General features: G+C 42.9%; 1 protein-coding gene across 2 annotated transcripts; it reads left to right on the forward strand.

Annotated features, from left to right (window-relative positions):
- The first annotated feature begins 2,253 nt into the window (after positions 1-2,253).
- LOC123447361 (oxysterol-binding protein-related protein 1C-like) lies at positions 2,254-11,250 on the forward strand. 2 transcript variants are annotated; one of them, XM_045123960.1, is made up of 10 exons: positions 2,254-2,998; positions 3,089-3,454; positions 5,282-5,381; positions 6,160-6,599; positions 7,119-7,274; positions 7,663-7,830; positions 7,900-8,040; positions 9,670-9,900; positions 10,005-10,118; positions 10,907-11,250. In XM_045123960.1, the coding sequence occupies exons 1-10, from the start codon at positions 2,441-2,443 to the stop codon at positions 11,075-11,077; spliced, it is 2,445 nt and encodes an 814-aa protein (XP_044979895.1). In that variant the 5' UTR covers positions 2,254-2,440; the 3' UTR covers positions 11,078-11,250. The 2 variants fall into 2 exon arrangements, with proteins under 2 accessions (XP_044979895.1, XP_044979896.1); XM_045123961.1 differs by lacking the exons at positions 10,005-10,118; positions 10,907-11,250 and having other exon boundaries at positions 9,650-9,733.
- Positions 11,251-22,792: the final 11,542 nt, after the last annotated feature.

Consider the following 22,792-nt stretch of genomic DNA (forward strand, 5'->3'; position numbering starts at 1 on the left):
GGAATCTTCTGGAACGTCGGCATCGGGCTGTCACAAACATGGCGCGACCCGGGGACGTGTGTCGTCTCAACCGGTTGCTTTACGGGCTCAACCAAGCCCCGCGGGCGTGGTTCGCGCGGTTCACCCCGTACCTCCTCACCCTCGGCTTCCAGGCTTCCAAGGCGGACTCCTCCCTCTTTTTGCTTCATCGCGGCCTTGACATGGCGTACCTACTCCTCTACGTCAATGATATTATCCTCACCGACAATACACCCGCCTTCCTCGAGTCCATCATCGCGTCCGTGCATCGCGAGTTCTCTCTAACAGACATGGGCTCTCTCCACCACTTCCTTGGTATAAATGTCCAACACACCTCCATCGACCTTCACCTCTCCCAGGAGCAGCATGCGCTCGAGATCTTGGACCGCGCCGACATGCTTAACTGCAAGCCTGTCTCTATCCCTGTCGACACCACCTCCAAACTCTGTGCAACCGACGATCCTGCTTTCCACGACCCATCTCTGTACCGCAGTCTCGCCGGCACCCCCCAGTACCTCACACTCACCCGTCCACATCTCTCGTATGTCGTACAACTGTGTTGTCTCTTCATGCATGATCCTCGGGACGCCCATTATCAGATGGTCAAGAGGGTCTTTCGGTATCTTCGTGGGACAACCCACCTCGGCGTGCACTTCTTCCGCTCCGCTTCGCCGACCTGACTGCCTATTCAGATGCGGACTAGGCGGGGTGCTCGGACACCCGCAAGTCTACGTCTGGGTTTGCGGTGTATCTCGGCTCCAACCTCGTCAGCTGGTCCTTGAAGCGCCATACCATCGTCTCCAACTCCAGCGCAGAGGCCGAGTACAGGGGCATCGCCAACGCCATTGCCGAGGCATCCTGGCTTCGTCAGCTCCTCGTCGTGCTCCTCCGCCCACCATCGCGGGCCACCGTCATCTACTGTGACAACATCAGCGCCATGTACATGTCGAGCAAACCCCGTCCAGCATCAGCGGACGAAGCACATTGAGATCGATCTACACTTTGTGCGGGAGCGCGTCTCTCTCGGTGAGGTGCGTGTCCTGCATGTACCGACCGCGTCGCAGTTCGCCGACATCTTCACCAAGGGGCCGCCTACGAGCGTGTTCGTCGACTTTTGCTCCAGCCTCAACGCTGGTGACCACCTCGCTTCGGCTGCGGGGGAGGGGGTGTTGGAAACGTGACATATGCACCCGCACCCATGTGTACAACGAGGCAGCCCGAGCCCCACGGCGCCCACGCCTCGTCGCCTCCGCCCACATAGCCACGCGCGGCGTGATCTCCGGTTCAGTTGTAACAGCAGGCTGCTTCTCCTTGTGTATGTAAACACCTGCAAGGGCATCTCCAACAGTTTGTTGGTTAGCTTGTTGGTAAAATATGCCATGTCATCAGTCAACACCTTAACATACAACTACTTCAATGGGTTGTATCTAGTTTGTCCAATAAGATGTGAGGTAATAAATAACGTGCTCTCTCATTCTACATTGGAGCTTGGGCAAGGGTGTTGGTTAATTTACATACAACCTTGTTCTCTTTCCTCATTTATTGCATGACACATCATCAAAAATCATATGTGTCAAAATTACTAACAACTATCTTACAACCATTGGAGATGCTCTAACTGAGCGATGACGAATATACAGAGAGTTCGTCCATCTCACTCTAACCACTCCTCATTAAATCCTTATCATATATAAACAAATTTATTAATTTAAACCTTATATTATTGCTGAATTTACTGTCACCGCGGGTAGTCCTATCCAAAGGGTTGACGCCGGTCCATGTCATTCCTTGGCACTGTTCTCCGGACCTCCGCAGCGCGGCCAAAGTCAAAACACGAATTCCTTCTCCGCTAAGTCATAAACGAGAAAAAAAAAACCCCAATCAAACCAACAGCATTTCCTAACAGTATCCACTGTACTTTTTTTTTATATACAGCCCTCCACGCCAAAAAAAAGGGAGCACCCGCCACGCGTCACCGAGAAGAGAACAGAGAAGAGAGAACAGCTCGCGGGTCGTCGGTCACGGGCGCATCACGGCTCGCTCCTTCCCTCGCCCCGCCCGCCCGTCCGTCGTCCCCGGCGAGTGGTGCCAAGCGGAAAAGGAGAAAGAAAGAAAGGAAGGGAAGAGAAGAGAAGCGCCCAAGTACCGTACTCCACCACGGCGCCCACCCAACCGCCGAGCAGGCAGCCAGCCAGCAGTTTATTACCCCCACTCCTCCCCCTCCTCCTCCGGCATTTAAACCACTTCACCTACCTCCACCTCCACCCCACCCCCCGCCCCCTAATAAACTGCGCCTGTTCCCAGCGGCGCAGGCGCAGGAGTAAAACAAAACGCACGGGGGATTAAACCTAACCGCCGTCGCACGCCCGCCCGACGGCCAGCGCGGGAGTCGGCGCCCGATCCGGCCCTACCCGGCCGCCACATGCACCCATTCTGCTGCGTGCCCCCCGTGCCGGTCTCCCCCGCCTCCTCCTCCGCCGCGGCCGCGGCGGCGGCCTCCGCGCCCCCCGCGGTGGCGGGCCTGCCCCCCGCGATGCCGCCGCCGCCGCCACCGCCGCCCCAGACCGCCCGCTGCAGCGGCTCGGCTGCCGGCGGCGAGCGGCGGGCGCGCGTGGTTGGTGTTGGCGTCGGCGTTGTTGGCGGGGGCCCGTGCTCGCCGCCGGAGGGGGTGAGGCTGAACGAGATCGTCGGCGGCGGCATCTCCGGGGTCCTCTACAAGTGGGTCAACTACGGCCGCGGGTGGAGGCCGCGCTGGTTCGCGCTCAGCGACGGCGTGCTCTCCTACTACAAGATCCACGGGCCCGACCGCATCGACCTCTCCCGCGACACCGACCGCGGCGCCAAGGTCATCGGCGAGGACTCCCACCGCCGCCTCGCGCGCCCCTCGTCCACCTCGTCCTCCGCCTCCTCCGCCGCCCCCCACTCCAACGGCCACCACCACCACACGCCCCGCAAGCCGCTCGGCGAAATCCACCTCAAGGTCTTCCCGCTCGACGCTCCGATTCGCTCCTCTGATCCGCAGATCCATTTCCCTCTGTTTCTCACGCTGAAACGGGTGGTTGACGTGCAGGTGTCGACCGTCAGAGAGAGCAGATCGGACGACAGGCGGTTCTCCATCTTCTCGGGGACCAAGAGGCTGCACCTGCGGGCCGAGACGAGGGAGGACAGGGCCGCGTGGCTGGAGGCGCTGCGTGCCACAAAGGAGATGTTCCCGAGGATGTCCACGAGCGAGATGGTTGGGCCGGGGGACACCGCGGCGGCCGCGGCCGTCTCCACCGAGCGCCTGAGGAAGCTGCTGCTGCAGGAAGGGGTCAGCGAGGCCGCCATTGCTGATAGCGAGAGGATCGTGCGGGAAGAGTTCGAGGCGCTGCACAAGCAGCTCGTGCTTCTCAAGCAGAAGCAGGCGCTACTCCTTGACACGCTCCGCCATCTCGAGGTATTGACATTTATCTCACCCTGCTTCCAACAGAACTTGATTTTGCATGAACTAGGAAAATTTGGTTTCCACTACATGGTGTGATTCTGCCATTGCCGTTTTCTACATGGTTTTAATTAAATGAAGAAACAAGTACAGAGCTACTGACGTACATTGACGTACAGAACAATTTTGCCGTTCTGCGTACACCGATTGACATGAGCGTACATCGAAATTTTGAATACTACTGCTCACCATGGGTCGTGATGTACTTGCATTTCTGCCACTGTTGTTTTATTGAGTTTGTACTTGCATTTCTTTGAACTTCTTATTGTGTTTGTTCGATGCTGCACTCTGTTCAACATACCCGTCCGTATCAGGTGGAAACCTGAATTGAGTGTAAAGTTCATGGAAGGTGGAAACTATGTGTAAAGGGTTTTGTTAATTGCAAAGAAACTGTAGATGTTGGTGAAGGAGTATTCTGCAGACAAACCATTATTCATGCATGTTTACCCTTTTTTGTGTATTTCAAATGTGCCCATCCTGAGAATTTTGAAAACTAAAACATGTTTTGGCTCTTGATTTCGGTTCTGCCTTATACATTCCTAGCATTCCTTTAAGGCTACATCGTGACGAAGCATACACACACCATGTGCATGCACACATGGGAGTGCCCCCTAGCACACGTGTTTTTAGAGGAATCAGTGAGAAGCAAAGGTAGATGGGAATGGAGAACAGGCGAAAATAATGCTGTAGTAAGAACAGTCTTAAATAGGATCGGTGCTGCATTGGATTAGAATTCAGTGAGTAATATATTTCTTTTTGTTAGGTATTATGCTCGATTTGACTTGTCAGGTATTGGTGGGAAATATATTGCTCCCTCTGTAAATAAATATAAGATCGTTTAGATCACTAAAATGCTTTTATGTTTCTTTACGTAGGGAGTATAATGAATAGTAAATTGCCCTTTCTGCCGCCTAATTTCAACCATAACCACGCCAATCACCAGTGTTAAGTTTTCTTTGCACTTCACACCAGGCAACATCTCGTTGCCATCTCTTCTTGACCTCTTAACAGACGAAAACAGTAGGTTCTGGTCCGGTTGGGTTGAGACCAGCTGCAATCTAAAATGGTATTATGTGCAAAGATATCCAAACGTTACTGTTCTGTGCAACTTGGGTTAAATTAGGTTGAAAACATGTGCAATTTTACTCAATAATAATAAATGTATTAAAGTTTCTAGATGGCTTGTTACTGTGGTTAGATGCACTCTGCTGCTCATATGTGCATTTCTGCATGTATTTATTTTATTGTGATTTAGCAAGATCAACTTTCATTGTGTCCCTCCGGCTCCTTCCCAAGTTAGACTCCAATTAAATTTTAAAAATCATATGCCAGACAATGATGAACATGAGATACCTCTCCTACAGTGGACATGACTAGGGCGTCAGTCAGGCTGGTTAGAAAATTAAGGACGTATGCCAGAAAAACAATCCATTGTTGTTGTTGTTGCTGCAGAAAGAAGGGAATATAGCTAGCTCTGATTATCTATTGTTCTCCTATGTTTGTGTTACATGTAAACCATTTTTGCCATTTGGCAGACATTCTAAGCTTTCCTGCCCTTGACACGCTTCAACACATCGATTTGTAAGATTATGTATTCTGATGTTTACCTTAGTAACTTTAGATATATCAATGATTTTCATATTATCGATGTTCTCATCTTACATTGTTCTTGATTGCAATTTTATGTATTCTGATGTTTCCTAATTAATTTTAGACTATTCAAAATTTGTATTATCGATGTTCTCATTTGGCAATGTATTCTGTTTTCTTGCCTTGTTGTAGACAGAAAAGGTTGATTTGGAGAATACCCTCGTTGATGAGAGCCAAAGACAGTCGAAAGAGTATGGATCTGCTTCCAGACCAAGGACTGAGAAGCTTAGTGGTATGACAAATTGACAGTTAGTGTAAATCTTACTGCTATACATTCGTTCTGAACTATCTTGCTGATAATTTGTTGGTAAATTTTTTGACCATTATGATCCATCCCTGCTTTTACGAAGGAAAATTTTGATTTATGCCGGTGAATAACTCCACACACATATACCATCTAAAGTAGCGGTAACTATAGAATGTCAGATAAAAATGTGGTGGTTTGGTTCTAAATGAGCATTGCTGATTGGTTGGCCAAAGTGTAACCAAACTATATCCATGCATCAGCGGATGGACAACATATTTACTAGGGCTATGTTTTGTTCACGGGATAGCCTTGAGTGGCTATGGGTATCCCCAACCACCTGGCTAGGGACAGCCACCTTTTCTGTTTGGTTAGGTAGGATTCCAAATGGTTAGAGATAGCCATCTATGCGTTTGGTTCGAGGGACGAGCAGTGGATAGGTTGACCATTGAATTAGCACGGACCGTTTGAAAACTGTTTGATATGTGATAACCATTTTTTAGTTGCAAAATAGTAACTCGTAGTTCCCTTAGCAACAGTTCGGAGATCAGCCTAGATCTTCTCCCTCTCTCCCTTTTCCTTCATGGTTTCTTCATTTGCTGTTCTTAGATACCAATTTCTGAAGTCTTGAATGTACATATTAGTCTTCTCTTTTATGGAGTCATCTGTCTTCTTTCCAAACTCTCTTTGGATTATATCATGAATGACGATTCAATATTTGATTTACTTTTGTCGACAACTTAAATTACCATTCCTCTTTTTTCAGAAGGAAGTGCTAGCGAATCTGATGATTACAATGAACCACAAGATCCTGCTGAAGAGGAGACTGACGATGAAGAGAACATATATTTTGATACAACTGATTTCCTTTCATCTAGTTCTTTTAAAAGCAGTGGATCTGATTTCCAAAGATCTGAAGCTGGTTCAGATTATGAGGATGACTACCCGATGGATGGAATTGATCCTTCTATGAAGTCTGTTGGAATTAATTATCCTTATGTGAGAAGGCGTAAGAAGCTGCCAGATCCAGTTGAGAAAGAGAAGGGTGTAAGTTTGTGGTCAATGATCAAGGACAATATAGGAAAGGATCTTACCAAAGTCTGTCTGCCTGTTTACTTCAATGAACCTCTTTCATCATTACAAAAATGTTTCGAGGATCTTGAGTATTCCTACCTTATTGATCGTGCATATGAATGGGGCAAAAGGGTATGTCTTCTTCCTCACTATTCTCAGCATGTCACAGGATTTGCGTGACTTTCCCTTTCATACTAAAACTTAAGTAGCTTAACCCGAAACCTAAGTAGCATAGAGGTGGTTTCATACGATTTTGCACTGTGTCCTCTCCAGGTTGTTCTCATTATCTCCTGCTTTGCAGGTGTAGCATATATCCAATCTTAGTTTTGGTTAGTACCAAAGAGGATATCAATGTACTTATGTGATTGCTCCTGTTTATTGTCCTACATATTACACCTTCATAGAATGTCTTCCATTTCGCTCTAAACTCATTCGAGTGCATCCTAAATCCGCCTCCAAATACTTGGCGTCATTATGTTTAACCTGTTCTCCACCATTTTGTTTGTTTGCAAAGATGTCAGGACTTTTCCTTGTGCATGTTATCTGTAGTAGTGGCAAGAGCTAACTTGTGATTGAACAAGTTTATTTGCGTATTTCTATCGTGAGATGAACCACATGTATGCATCTTACATCTCTATGTTGAATACTCAGGGGGATAGTCTGATGAGGATTCTAAGCGTTGCAGCATTTGCTGTTTCTGGTTATGCCTCTACGGATGGAAGGAGTTGTAAGCCCTTCAACCCCCTTCTTGGGGAGACCTATGAAGCAGATTATCCAGACAAAGGTCTTCGTTTTTTCTCAGAAAAGGTATGTTTATAATCCTTTAGAAATCCAGTAATATGAAGAACAAATTCTTACTGTTGGTTAGCATAGCCCACTGTTCATTCTCCTAACTTATTTCTTACATCCTGCTAGTTTGCATACTGCTGGTTAGCATAGCCCACTGTTCATTCTCCTAACTTATTTCTTACATTCTGCTAGTTTGCATACTGCTTTCAGAACTCAGTACTGCAATACTGCTGCACTGCTCCATGTAGTCATTACTTTGGATTTTTCTACTCAGTACCTACTGAATCATCAAATAGCCTTTCTTTTGTAGACTAACAGATACTTGAGGCCCACCGATTTTCTTCAAGTTTGGTTTATTTGCTTCTGCATGTTGGTTTATATAAAAATATTCAATACCACTTGCCAGGTCAGTCATCATCCAATGGTTGTTGCATGCCACTGTGAGGGAAATGGCTGGAGATTTTGGGCAGATAGCAACCTAAAGAGCAAGTTCTGGGGGCGCTCCATTCAACTTGATCCTGTTGGTGTGTTAACACTGGAGTTTGATGATGGCGAAGTTTTCCAGTGGAGCAAGGTATTATTACCTAGTTACCAAGAAATGGTTAATTCTGTGAAATAATTAACTGAAAATATGCTATCACAGGTGACCACTTCCATTTACAATCTCATATTGGGTAAACTGTATTGTGATCACTATGGTACTATGCGCATTCAAGGTAATCGTGAATATTCATGTAAGCTGAAGTTCAAGGAGCAGTCAATTATTGATCGCAACCCTCATCAGGTATTTAATAAATTGCCTGTATACTAGACTAGATGTATTTTGTATGCTTTTCTTCTGATTTCTCCTTTTACTTCCTAACTTTACAGTTTGTTTGTTACTAAGATGATGCTTTTCCGTGCATATTAGTTAAAGCAAGTGATGCATCTGTGCCTTTTGGCAAGACATATTTTTAACAATTTATATAGATTCATTTGAAAACATAATGGGTTCACCTTTTAACAATGTGTATTGATTTCCTTTGAAAAATAGCGGGTGTTTAATGTGATGTATCTCAAAGTTTGGGGCGTCTAGGAATTTTAGAATCTAACTTGAAAATGATATGAGAGAAGTCTTGAGCCTTATGCTATTATTTTGAAAAAAGGCAATATTGCGCACAAATAAATTAAATACTCCCTCAGTCCCAAAATTCTTGTCTTAGATTTATCTAAATATGAATGTATCTAGTCACGTTTTAGTATTTAGATACATCCATTTCTAGACAAACTTAAGACAAGAATTTTGGGACGGAGGGAGTAGTATTTTGGCTCAGAAATGAACTACTCCCTCCGTCTCAAAATAAGTGTCTTGAGCTTAATACTCCCTCCGTTCCTAAATATAAGTCTTTTAAGATATTTCACTAGTAGTCTACATACGGAGCAAAATGAGTGAATCTACACTCTAAAGTATGGTCTATATACATCCATATGTAGTCAAATAATGATACTTCTTTAAAGACTTATATTTAGGAACGGAGGGAGTACAATTTTGTACTAGAGCTAGTACAAAGTTAAGACAGTTATTTTGGGACGGAGGGAGTATTGAATTCAAAGGACCATTTTGACCCTATAGTGCTCTGAATAGTTTGATGTCAAGGCCTTCTAGAAGTCTAGGAAGAATATGGCGAGAGGAAATGAAATGTTCGGACTCATCGTACCAGCCAAATGTAGGACACTTCATTTCCTCTCGTCATTTCCATCCTGAATTTGACCTGCCAAACACCAACTGAAGGAAGAATACTCCTGCAGAACTGCTGTTAGTTTTGTTGAGTCGTGCAGCCTGAGAAGTGTGTGGCTTATATCAGGGATACCGAAGCGCATTACCATTCATTGATCATTTGGTAGTTTGTTTTCCCTTATTCGTAATTTAATCTGTTAGAAATAAGTTTCCATTTATTTAAGATGACATCCCTAAAATAGGGAAAGCTGTGTCTATGATTCAAGCATGAATGAACTTCTAAAAGTAACCCAACTCTGTCTATCTTTCTCCCCCAGTACCCCTCCTCTTGAAGCCTTCAACGTTTGATTACTTTTCTCACGTAGGTATTTGCTTTCATTGAACTATGGTTCTGTTGTTTCAGAACAAGGTTCATCAGCTGAACAATATGTTTTCTGACGAAACACTGTACACACGCATCCATCAAGTGGAGAATGAATAATGTGAACAACTGAACATGACAATTTAGTTGCTTCAGCTGAAAAAAACACTCTTATCACGTGGCTGTTTAGAAGACCTGTTATAGGTCGTCTTGAATTTCTTTATCCATTCTCCAGACTATGTATATTTTCTCTCTTTATTTGTGTGAATACCATAACTTTTCATAGTGCAAACATCTTAGTCTAACTTAGCATAGCTGTACTGATGTATGTGCAGGTCCAAGGTGTTATTCAGGACCGAAGTGGTCGAACTGTTGCTACACTCTTTGGTAAATGGGATGAAAGCATGCACTACGTTATGGGTGATTGCTTTGGAAAAGGCAAGGGATCTGAGAATTTTTCAGAGGCCCATTTGTTGTGGAAAAGGAGTAAACCACCAAAGTTTCCCACTCGATACAATTTCACTAGCTTTGCGATCACATTAAATGAGCTTACCCCTGGATTGAAGGTGAGGGTGTTAGCTTTGCAGTAAGCTTCACTTTAACATCGTACAGATATATGTGTGGACTCGCTCTAATGATTGATTATTGAATACACCGAACCTATATGCAGGAAAAACTGCCACCCACAGACTCAAGATTGCGACCGGACCAGAGGTGCCTAGAGAATGGTGAATATGAAAGAGCAAATGCTGAGAAGTTGAGGCTTGAGCAAAGACAACGGCAGGTTAGTTAACTTAACCCTTCACATTCCTTATTTCTCATTAACTATATACCTTGCTTACATTTGATTTGTCTCAAACAAACTTTTGGATTGGCTGCATTATATACCACCTCTGGTTGGTTCACATGCTTGTAAGCACAATACAATATCTAAAATGAACCATGGCCTGATGTGTAACATGCTTGTAAGCGCAATACAATATCTATTAAAATGAATCATTGCCTGACATTGCGAGGTCTGAATAAGATTACCAGTATGCTGGATTCATATGGCTGAGAGTATAAACTTACATACAGTTACCTAGTGGGATTGAAATAAACCTCGACGCCTAGTTGTGCACGGAACTCTGGGCTGTTAGGTCCTGTTTGTGTTTTGCCACCTGTTTCATACTCTACAATAAATTTGGAGCATTCCCTTGGCAACAGCATACCTACCATGTATTTTAAACGCAATGCAGTTGAAAGCCAACCAATTGTAGTAGAGTCCTACAGCTGAATGCGAGCCATAAGAAAATCATATCCTACCTAGGAACTAGGGAAAACAACTGCAGTATAAAATAGTTTGGTTTATTCACTCCAGTATTTTTTTTTACTCAATAAGTTTATTCAAGAATTTTGGAGCGATACCATGTGTATGGCATTTGTTCTCTGAAATCTGTACGATGCCTGGCGTTACTGGACTTGTACAAGTTTGAAAATAACGATCGCTTCAGCTCATTTGGTCTATTCATATGATAATAGGCTTGAAAAGTTGTTCATGAATCATGATATGATGCCAACTATATGCTGCAGGCACGAAAGATGCAGGAGAGTGGGTGGAAACCTCGGTGGTTTGCGAAGGATAAAGGTAGCGACACATACCGCTACCTCGGTGGTTACTGGGAATCCAGAGAAAAGAGCAGCTGGGAAGGCTGCCCTGACATTTTCGGACAACTTCCAAACGATCTAATGATAACTGACTAGGTTCAAGTAGGTTACAGGTCTTCTGGTTCTCTGTTCTTCTTTTGGAATCTGTTGGTTCCATTTTTAGTGGTTTATACTAGAGCAATTAAAATGCCTTTCCGCCTGTAAGCAGAAGGCTGCCCTTTCAGATACATTGTTTTTCCGTACATAATAAGAGTGTCGTTCGTCCAAAAGGTCACTCTGAATCGATGTTTTCTTGTGGGGATTTCACTCGCACAGGTTCAGAGTGTTGTTATATAGGCCATTTGTGTATATCTGAATATGTAAAGTGCATTGAAGCGCCAAAGAATAGTAAAGCATGCATACTGATGGTGTGCCCTAAAGGCAGCATATCTCTTATCAATCTATGGCATCGAGATGCAGTTCCATTTTGCCCTTGAAAAATTAATTTAAACAAATGTGAAGCTACAATGCTGATTTTGAAAGTCTATTCGTTGCCTTACATGTTTGTTTCATTTCTCTTTTGTTTGCTGATGTATCTGTCTTGCTTATTAGCACTCAAGAAAACAACATTCGCCCTCAAAACATTTTCTTCCTTTATCACGCAAGTTTGCTGATGTATTTAGCGTGTTTCTTCACGATGTTTGCTAACTTCTGCTTGTCGAAACAGCCTGGCACTCTTCTCCGACGATTGATCGAAGCTACTGTAAAATGAGCAGTATTGCTACAAGCCCCTGCGGTAAAGCAGTAGAACTGAGAAGTCTATTCTCCCTCTGTTCCTAAAGTCTTTTTAGAGATTTTGCTAGGGACTACATAGGAAGCAAAATGAGTGAATTTACGTTTTAAAGTTTGTCTATATACATCCGTGTATAGTCTTTTAGTGAAATCTTTAAAAAGACTTATATTTAAAAATAGAGAAAGCATTTAACTACTTTCTTTGTTCTTAAATATAAGTCTTTTAAGCGATTTTACTAAAGGGCTATATACGGAGTAAAATGATTAAATATACACTTTAAAATATATATATACATTTATATATAGTTTATTAGTGAAATCTTTAAAAAGACTTATATTTAGGAACGGAACGAGTAGAATGCAAAGATTAATAGCGAAATTTCCACTCCCATAAATAGCGTGTCATGAACAGGTAATACACTTTGGTTTGTAGTTCCATCTACACCCTATATGGGATTTATTCTTAATAACTAAAAAAATGTCAAAGTAGTTCAGAAGTTTTTTGGAATAAACTTGATTTTTTTTGCACTAGTATAATTTTTTCCCCATACAATAAACCAGCTTCAGGGAAAAAATATATTCACTATTATATGTCATTATTCACACTATTTTGGTCGAAATTTGTTTTTTATGAAACGAAGTCAAACGGTAATTTTCTTCACGAGTAGGATAGAGGGTCAAATTATTTTAAAAAATATTTTCAGATTTTTTTAATTTTTATTTAACAAGCAAAAGGACCCGTGCGTTGTAAATGAAAAAAAAAATCATAATCTTCAAAAGCTATGGCAACATTTTGCTGCATCACGGATAAATTTTTGGTGAACATTTTGTTCAATTTCATTGACATTTTTAATACACTAACTTTAAACAGAATCATGAACATCTTTTTTATTTCTCAAACATTTGTTTTCAAAATCTTGAACATTTTTTAATGTGCAAGTATTTATTAAAAATTACAGATATATTTTGAATTCACAAGAATTTTATTTAGAAATTCTTTTTAGTTTTGTTTGGTATTTTTGAAGTACCAAATTATTTAAAGGAGAAAAAACAAAAACGGAAAATAAATAAGAAAAAGGAAAAACAAAATTTAATAATAGGTCGTCCACTTATGGCCGCCCCAAATGGAGTGCTGCATTTTCTCACATCACGCATGACGCAATATAGGAGGTCCCTACTCCGTGGGCTAGACCAAGCCACAACGCTCATTATCACATGTGAGGCCGGCACAGGCTGCTGCAAAAAGATGGACACCGCCACCTGCTGGATATGCCAAGGTTAAGTTCGATGGGGCGATCTGCAAGGCCCCTCCTATTGGCGCTGTGAGTGCAGTATGTCGAGATGATCAGGGGATGTATTTGGGAGCATCAGCCGTGGTCTTTCATGGGTTAACTGACCCTCATATTTTGGAAACACTGGCATGTCGTGAAGCCCAATCCCTAGCCAGGGACCTACTTCTCCAGAACCTCGTCGTGGCGTCGGATTGCCTCTCAGCGGTAATAGAGATCAATTCAGGCGCTTGTGGTATTACTGGCCCAATTGTCAAGGAGGTTAAGGAAGGAAACTTGGACTTCTAGGGTATATCTTTTGTAGACAAAGGTAGAGCCTCTAATATGGAAGCTCATTATCTAGCTAAGCATGCTTTGCATTTGGGGGAAGGACGCCATGTGTGGCTCCTACAACCTTTTGATACTCATGTAATCCCTCTATCTCGTACCATTGATCAATAAAGCAAAGCATTTACCCTTAAAAAAAGTTATAGGGCATCGATTGATAATATTTGGAGTTTTGGGAGCAATTTATATGATGTACTGTAAGAAGCACCAATGGCTTTATTATTAGGTATAGATTACTACTTCCTTTGTTTTATAATATAAAATTATTTTTTTCACTAACACTACACTAGTGTAAAAAACGCTCTTATATTATGGGACGGAGATAATTTATTTTATATAAGGTATATATACACACATAGACCAAAAGTTCCCCTCCGTTTATGAACATGGGCAAAGCATAACGGATTCCTTCTTATTCATGTTCTTGAGATTTATTCATCTTACATCTACCCTCCTTGTTTTTGAGCTAGATCTTGTACACCACCAAAAGAAACGAAACAAGCACACCCCAAACCACAGGCCATGTGGGCCAACCCAAACTCACACACGCGTCTCCCTTCTTCCCGGGGAATAAAAAAGGCGAAGGTAGTACTCGCAGCTTCCGAGTCTGAGAAACCACAAGCACGCCGCCCATCGGCCCATGGCAAGCTGCTAAAAACAATGTGTCACACGTGTGATAAGATTGATTCCATTGATAAAGTTATCTCTACATTCATCATTGCCATTCTTTGGTCTATTTGGAAGCGGAGAAGTGATATGGTCTTCTGTTCACGAGGAGGATCTGTATGCCACTGTTAGAGCATATTTCTCCATATGTGGTTTTGGTAATTAATGACAATTCCTATGGACTAGTGGTTGTCGTAAGTTATATTTATAGGATTTGTCCATAGGCACTTCTTGAAATCCATCTGTTGGGTTCAAGGAGTTTATATGATGACCAAGATGGTATTCAAGGTTGATAAAGATCGTCAGACAAAGAGTAAATCAAGATGATCAACACACAAAGCGTACAAGATGTACCGAGAGGGATCAAGTGATCCCATGGTATGGTAAGCATTGTCCATTACGTGTTTGTGTACTAACCCATGGTCTTCATGAGAGTTCTGTGTGGGGGTTAGGTGTGTTTCCATGGGCTTGCGTCAAAAGGAAGATCTCATACAACCCATGAAGGATGACGTCAAAGTGGTGATGGTCATGAAGATTGCGGTGTGCAAGTTCAAGTGGATCAGCACAAAGATATCATGCTTGAAGCCTGCCGTCCATTGTGGTGGCAATGGACTTGTGAAGATATACTGAAGAGCGGCTCACCCATGTTGTGTATGGGGGAGCAATCAACTAGTCTTCATCAAGCCAACGCAATCAAGAAGGTGGTCCATCTTGAGGAAGCCAAGATCATCGTCATCTAGCTCAAGAGGACGAGGTGCAAGGTATAGGTTTGCCCTTGATAGGTTTCTGTTTTAGGATAGATTGCCATTCTATCAAGGGGGGCTCTCAAGTGAGTAGCTCGATCGTATCGTTCGTTGAGAGCTCAAACCATTTCCATCATTGCATCATACTTCTTGGTTCTTATTTGGTGTTTCTCCATGTGAGTTTTAGAGCTTACGGTCATCTTCATGACAAGCTCGAGTTCATCGAAAACAGAGTCCATATGCATCTACTATGATGTTTTCAATGTTGGTTTTTTGCCGGTTCTTCATTCATAGAGGTTTCACATCTCTATATCATTGGCATTTTCATATCTGCATGGTCTTAAGATTTCCAACAAGCTTGTGTTTGCTCGATTCAGAGCTCGTATGCGAAAGTTATGGCTGTTTCAGTGGTGAGCGGTAGTACCGCTGGACCTAGCGGTAGTACCACTGTCCCTAGCGGTAGTACCGCTAGAGCTCGCGGTAGTACCGCTGGCCGAGCGGTAGTACCGCCCCTGGTCAGCGGTAGTACCGCTCCAGGACTTTAGTACCGCCATCCTTGCGGCTGTACTACGTCGGACTTTTTGCGAAGACTTCCTTGGCGGTGGTTGGCCCGATAGTATCTTTGCGCTACCATGGGATGAGCGGTAGTACCGCTGCAGCCAGCGGTAGTATCGCTGGGCTCGGGCTGCAAGTGGGGTTAACGGTCTGATTCCTTCCCCCACTATATAAAGGGGGTCTTCTTCCCCCTTGGTCTAATTCATCTGTTGAGCTCGTGTTCTTCCCCCATTGTTGACCTTCTTAGAGCTTGCTAACTCTCAATCCCTCCAATGATTCTTGCTAGTTCTTGAGGGAAAAGAGAGAGGAGATCTAGATCCACATCTCCACCAATCACTTTCTCCTCTATGTGAGGGGAACCCCTTGGATCTAGATCTTGGAGTTCTTTGTGATCTCCTTGTTCTTCCTCTCATATTTCTCCATAGCTTTTGTTGTTATGGAAGGATTTGAGTGTGAGGGACTTGACCACTTTGTGTGTTCTTGCCATTGCATGAGTTGCATCGGTTTGAGTTCTCCACGGCGATACGTGAAAGTGAAGTTTGATAAGCCATGTTACCTTTTGGTACTTAGTACCCTAGAGATTGTTCTTCGTGGATGCTTTGGCGTCCTAGAAGTTTGATGGTGTCTTGAAGCTCAATCATTGTGGTGTAAAGCTACGGACAAGCGTCGGGGTCTCCAATTAGGTTGTGGAGATTGCCCCGAGCAATTTGTACGGGTACCGGTAACCGCCCCCAAGGGTTGCCATTTGTACGGGTTCGGTGACCGTCCTTAAGGGTCCCTTAGTGGAATCACGACATCTTGCATTGTGTGAGTGCGTGAGGAGATTACAGTGGCCTTAGTGGCATCCTGGGGAGCATTGTGCCTCCACACCGTTCCAACGAGATTAGCATCCGCAAGGGTGTGAACTTCGAGATACATCATCGTCTCCGCGTGTCTCGGTTATCTCTTACCCGAACCCTTTACTTATGCACTTTACTTTGTGATAGCCATATTGTTTATTGTCATATATCTTGCTATCACTTAGTTGTTTATCTTGCTTAGAATAAGTTGTTGGTGCACATAGGTGAGCCTAGTTGTTGTAGGTTTTGTGCTTGACAAATTAAACGTTAGTTTTATTCCATATTTGTTCAAGCCTAAACCGTAATTATTTTAAAGTGCTTATTCACCCCCCTCTAGGCGACATCCACGTCCTTTCAGCCACTCTAAGATGATCTCGAGATGATCTATTGTTCTGGTCTAATCGCTGTAAAAATATTGTCAAGTAGGCCCTTCTAAAGGATTGGGGCACCATGTTGTATCATCTTTGTGCAACAGTTTAGCTTATCATTGGCTACTTGTTGGGTCGGGGGAGGGGTCTGTCCCCCCTTGTAACCTTTCTTTTTCTTGACCCTATGTAACTATCTGAATTTTGTCATATCTCATGGCTAGTATAATTAAGTTCAGGTTTGCGTAAGCCCGCCGTGGTTTCCTGTAAAAAAAATAAGACCGATCCTTGAATTCTCAACTTCCTCACCCACCACGGCATCAACAACACCTTCGAGATCCTATCACCCCTTGGTGATCCTGCACCGGAGGAGATGCATGATGCCTTCCAGTTCGAGAAGGTGGCTCCCATCCCTCTTCTCCTCTAGCACACTTCCTTCTTTGAAATTGGCCATTTCCTCGATCGAGAATCCATCGATGTTCATGTTACGAACGTTCACCATTAGACTGTTTAAGTTTTGCTCCACTGAGCACTAACATGTGTTTAGATCGTTAGTGATTTCTGTAGAACGCCTCTAGCAGTGTACGAGGATATGGAGGGCATGGCATATGGAAACATAGGGAAACTGGTCACAACTAAACATCATCTCGATTTATCAATCCATATATATATATATATATATTGTTGGCTGAATGCATCGGTATGTTTACCGCTAATTTCCTCCGTGCTCACGTTAATTAATAGTGCACTATTGATGTCCATTCAGCTCCTTGGTGGTGAAAAGAAACACAACACCATGAAAAGAGCACACGGGCCTGCTGAAGTGGAGCAAGACCCAAAGAAGCCAATAATGGCAGAAGGCTCATATGACATAGGAGAAAACTCTAAGGCTGCAGGGACAAGAATTCCTCTCGCTAGATGGTCATTCATGTGTAAACCCGTGCATCTGTTTCTTCTTTTAGAGAGTGAATTGCAGAAAACATCGACATTAAAAGCTAGGGTTGCAGGAACCATAGTTTTACAGTTTTGTACCAAAAATCACTAATTCCGGGGCAATTTTTTTTTAGCAAAAAACACGAGTGGGCAGCTTATGCCGTTTTAAGCATGATTTTGGTAGGTGGGTCTCACCAAACAGGGGACATGGCATGATATAACAGGTCACAAACAAACAAAATAGCATGGACTAAAGTGTAAAAGAACCTAAGAGGATAAGGTTTGTGCTGTAAGAAAAAGGGACAACACCTTGCCCGCTGCCCAGCCGATGAGCTCGGCCCGGCATGCACGTCTAAACGGGCATGCTGCTCCTGGCGTCCAGTCGCGCCTCTGACTTTGTCATTGTCGCGGCCTCGGAGGGGCGCACGTCCTTTGAAGAGGGAAATACCCTTTGGTTTCTAGTTGCTTCTACACCATATATGGGATTTACTAGCAAAAGGGCCCGTGCGTTGCAACGGAATAAAAAAATACCACACGCTTTTAATTTTTTTAATAATCATTTTGATTTACTAAAATAATAAGCTAACTAATTAATGTAGTCAGTCCTATCCTATTTTGTTGAGAAATCAACCCGTTCATTGTTAATTCCATCATGATGAGAAATTAAGCGGGACAAGCAAAACAAAACAAAGAGGCTACATGAATTGATCAATGGACTGTTATCTTATTTCACTCATGGGGTAGAGAATGTGGGATCAGATGACAACCTGAAGATGGTGTTCTATTCTCTGTCTCTACAACCATACAATCTTACATTCAATACATTCATTCATCAGCAAACAAATCCTCATAAAACAAAATTTCTTGCCGGTGCTTGGCACACGGTTGAAGGCATGGGGAGAGGATCTCACCAGATGATGAGTTCCTGTCGGAGGAGGGGATACGATGAGGGGAGCAAGGGTTAGACGCCTCTATCTAGCCATAAGGAGTCGTCGTTGCCGCGCCATAACCTCGGAGTTCCCCGTGTGAACCATGGAGGCTCGCCTCCACGTGTAAGTACTTCGCTCCGCCACGCCTTATTCGCGCGTCGCCGCCATTCTCATCGAGCAGACGCATCATCCCCAGTCACTGTAGCTGTCGCGTTGATTTGATCCAGAAGTTGTGCTCGAGCGCCGAAACGGGGGCAACAAGCGGGCAGAGGTACGGCCGCGGAGGCGGGTGGGTGGAGATCGACAACAGTGGTGGTTGAGGTCGGCCACGGCGGCGAGTGGTGTGGCAGCGGCCTGGGCACAAGCCAGGGTGGACCAGGGTCGACGCGATGCGCTCAAGCGCCGCAACAGGGGGCAGTGAGCGGGGAGAGGTACGGCCGCGGAGGCGGGTGGGTTGAGATCGGCAGCGGTGGCGGTTGAGGTCGGCCGCGGCGGCGAGTGGTGTGGCGGCGGCCTGGGCACAGGCCAGGGTGGCCCAGGGTCGACAGAAGAAGGCGATGCGTACGGGTATAATTTTTGCAGCGAATATTTTTTTCCTTTTGCTTTGCAGATAAATGATGGAGCGCGGGTTGAATAACAAAAATTACACAGGCTTTTTTATAAAAAATGTCGCGGTGGGTTTTCCGACGGAAACAATAGCCGCTTTATTATTAGGTATAGATTCTTAATAATTACAAAAAATGTCAAAATAGTTCAGAAGTTTTTTTTTGGATAAACTTGAATTTATATTGCACTAGTATATAAATTTTCACAAGCAATAAACCAATTTCAGGTTTTTTGCTATTTTATGTCTTTATTCGCACTATTTTTGACGAAATTTGTTTTTTATGAAAATAAGTCAAAGGATAATTTTATTTTTGTGAAATTTTATTCACAAGTAGAATAGATGGTCAAATTATTTCAAAAAATATTTGCAAAATTTTTGAATTTTGTTTAACTAGCAAAAGGGCCTGTACATTGTAACTGGAGAAAAAAAATCCATAATCTTCAAAGGCTTTGACTACATTTTGCTGCACCATCGAATAAAATTTTGGTGAACATTTTATTCAACTTCATTAACAGTTTTAATACACGAACTTTAAATAGAATCATGAACATTTTTTATTTCTTAAACATTTGTTTTCTAAATCTTGAACATTTTTTGAATGTGCAAATATATTTTTAAAATTACGGATACAATTTGAATCCACAAACATTTATTTAAAAATTCTATTTTTTTCGAATTTTTGAAGTACCAAATTATTTAAAGGAGAAAAAACGAAAACAGAAAAGAAAATAAAAGTAAAAAAATAGGTTGTCCATTTATGGTCGGTCCGAATGGAGGTGCTGCATTTTCTCACATCACGTATTTTCTCCGTGGGCTAGTTCAAGCGGGGGATTCACCTGTGTAAAATATTTTTTGTCAGTTATAGGTGACATCGATGGATAATAATTACATTATTGGGAACCATAATTTTACAGTTTTGTACTAAAAACTACTAATTCTGAGTCTTCTTTTTTTTTGGCAAAAAACGCGAGTGGGCAGCTTATGTCGTTTTAAGCATGATTATACCAGGTGGGTCCCACAGAACAGGAGACATGGCATGATATAACATACCACAAATAGACAAAATAGCATGGAGTAAAGTGTAAAAGAACCTAAGAGGATAAGGTTTGTGCTATAAGAAAAAAGAACACCATCTCGCCCGCTACCCAACCGGCAAGCTCGGCCCCGACGTGCACGTGTGAACAGGCGTGCTGCTCCCGGCGTCCAGTCACGCCTCCGACATCGTCATCATCGCGACCACGGAGGCGCGCAGGTCCTTCACCTCGGACCCATTGTTGCCATCGCCAAATTGGAGAATCATAGGTGCAATGCAAACAAAATAAGTTTTAGTTGTAATGGATAGTAAAAAAGTTCGACGTTCTAGTATTATGGTATTACATATTGGGAAAAGCTTCTCGTTATCTGGCGGATCCATCTGTACGCATTGGTCGTCTCTGTGTCCGTCAGATCTTTTTTTAATTGGACGGCTTCACAACATCCTCTTTTATAGCCTATGTTTGCAACTGACCTATTGTTGCAATCTTCTTTCTCGCAACAAGTAGTTTGTTGTAAGATCTTGATTCCGACAGGACACGCATGCCATCAGACGTGTCAGCATCGCGATGAGCAAGCTTTCCTTCGTTGTCAGCCCTCCCTTCTCTCCTCCTCTCTGCCTTCTCTTCCTCGTTCCTCTTCGCCTCGTCGACCCAACACTTTCTCCCCCTTCATCTCCTTAGCCATCGGTCCCCTTTCCATCGGCCGCCCGAATACCTAGCACCAAGTTGTCTCCTGTCGGATCCGCGTTAGCGAGATCACCGTCATGCTGCCTTGGCTGTCTCTGCTGCTCTGTCGTCCCTAACTTGGTCCGAGTCTGACACTACTACTGGAAGAGGAGGTCGCCACATGGAGTGTGTTCGTCGTATCGTGGTTCGCAGTAGTGCTCATCATCCCCCCCCCCCCCCCCCCCCCGAGCTCAGCCGCAACCATCTGTGCCGCAGCAGCAACAGTTCCCGCAACATGATCTCTGTTGCATATTTTTTGTGTAACATGACATCAGTTGCAAAAAAAATCTAAAAATATTGCTGCAACATATTCATTGTTGCAAAAAAATCTACAAACATTTTTGCAACATTATCTCGGTTGCAAAAAAAATCTACAACGCAACCTCTGTTGCAAATATTTTTGCAACAAGATTTGTGTTACAAGGATGCTAGATATGCTAGATCCACGGCTCGCGAGGCAACAGATCTTTTAAAAAGATACAGGTGTCTTTGGAGGTGTCTTCAGTAGACGATCTTTGTTATAGAAATTATTCGATAGCAAAGTCTGTACAAAAAAATCTATATGTGTTTCCGCAATACGATCTTTGTTGCAGAAAATATTTTATACTAGACCCTGTTGCAAAAAAATACATGTGTTTCTGATCTTTGTTGCAGAAATATTCTATAACAAACTATGTTAAAAAAATTACACATGTATTTTCACAACACGATCTTTGTTGCAGAAAAACTCTATAGCCGTGTGCAGCTATGTCGGGGTCGAAATAAAGCAGTTGTTTTCGCAACTGGTTGTTGTTTCAGGAATTAATGTGTCGAGGGAGGCGATCGAGCCGCGTGCCAGAAGTTAGATTGGATGACTGTGAACGGCTGCGCGCACGGAGATTCGATAGTTATCGTGGTGGTGAATGTTTATCAGATATCTATCGTGGACGTGTAGCGCAATAAAAAAATATTGAATTCTAAAAAGTATTTACCAATTTCAAAATGTTCATGAATTAAAGAAATGTTAACATTAGTTAAATTACATGTTTAGAATAAAGAAAAAGAAAACAATAAAATTAAAACGCCGAAAAGAAACAAGTAAACAACAGATGGCGACCCCCCGCAAAAAAAAAACTAGACGACATAACTTTCTACTCCGTCCGTTCCTAAATATAAGTCTTTCCAGAGGTTCAACTAATGGATTACATACGGATGTACATAGACATACTTTAGAATATAGATTCATTCATTTTGCTTCGTATGTAGACAACTACTGAAATATTTTAAAAGACTTATATTTAGGTATGGAGGGAGTAGAATATTCCTAAAGCCGTGAGAATAGCAAATCCTATTTAACGCTCCAGGCGTTGGTTCCTTCAGTTTTCTGTAAACCGGCGCCAGCAGCCGTTTTAGCTGGGCTCGGCCCATGTATTTCTTTCTGATATTGCAAATCAAAAAACGAAGCACCTACTGTAGAGATTCAAACCGGTGTCCTTCTGGTCGAGGGCGAGCCGCACTAACTAGCAGACCAAGTCCACCTCATTTGTTTAGTTTTGTTTCTTCCAATTTTCTTCTCATGTCCTTTCTCTTTTTTCTATTTCATGTTTTGGTCTTTTTTTTTTATTTGGAACGATTTTTTCTTAGCTATTTTTCCTTTTTTCATTTCTTGAACTTTTCTCGGTTCGTGATTTTTTATCTTTTTAATGAACGTGTTTCTTTAATATTTTTGAATTTGTGAACTTTTGTCAAATCCCACAAAATGTTTTTCAAATTGATGAACTATTTTTTCAAATGCAATGAATCTTTCTTCATAATTGATGAACTTTTTTAAAAAAATCAATGAAAATTTTCATTTTGTGAACTTTTCTCAAGTTTGTGATTTTTCTCGTTTTTTCATAAATATTTTTTGAATTTGTGAACTTTTTTTAAATCCCACGACTGTCTACAATTGCTGATGATTTTTTTAAAAAACTGATGAGCTTTTTTCAAATTGATGAACTATTTTTTAAATACAATGAACCTTCCTTCACAATTGATGAACTTTAAAA

The sequence above is a fragment of the Hordeum vulgare genome, chromosome 4H, assembly GCF_904849725.1.
Source record: "Hordeum vulgare subsp. vulgare chromosome 4H, MorexV3_pseudomolecules_assembly, whole genome shotgun sequence".
Classification (NCBI taxonomy): domain Eukaryota; kingdom Viridiplantae; phylum Streptophyta; class Magnoliopsida; order Poales; family Poaceae; genus Hordeum; species Hordeum vulgare.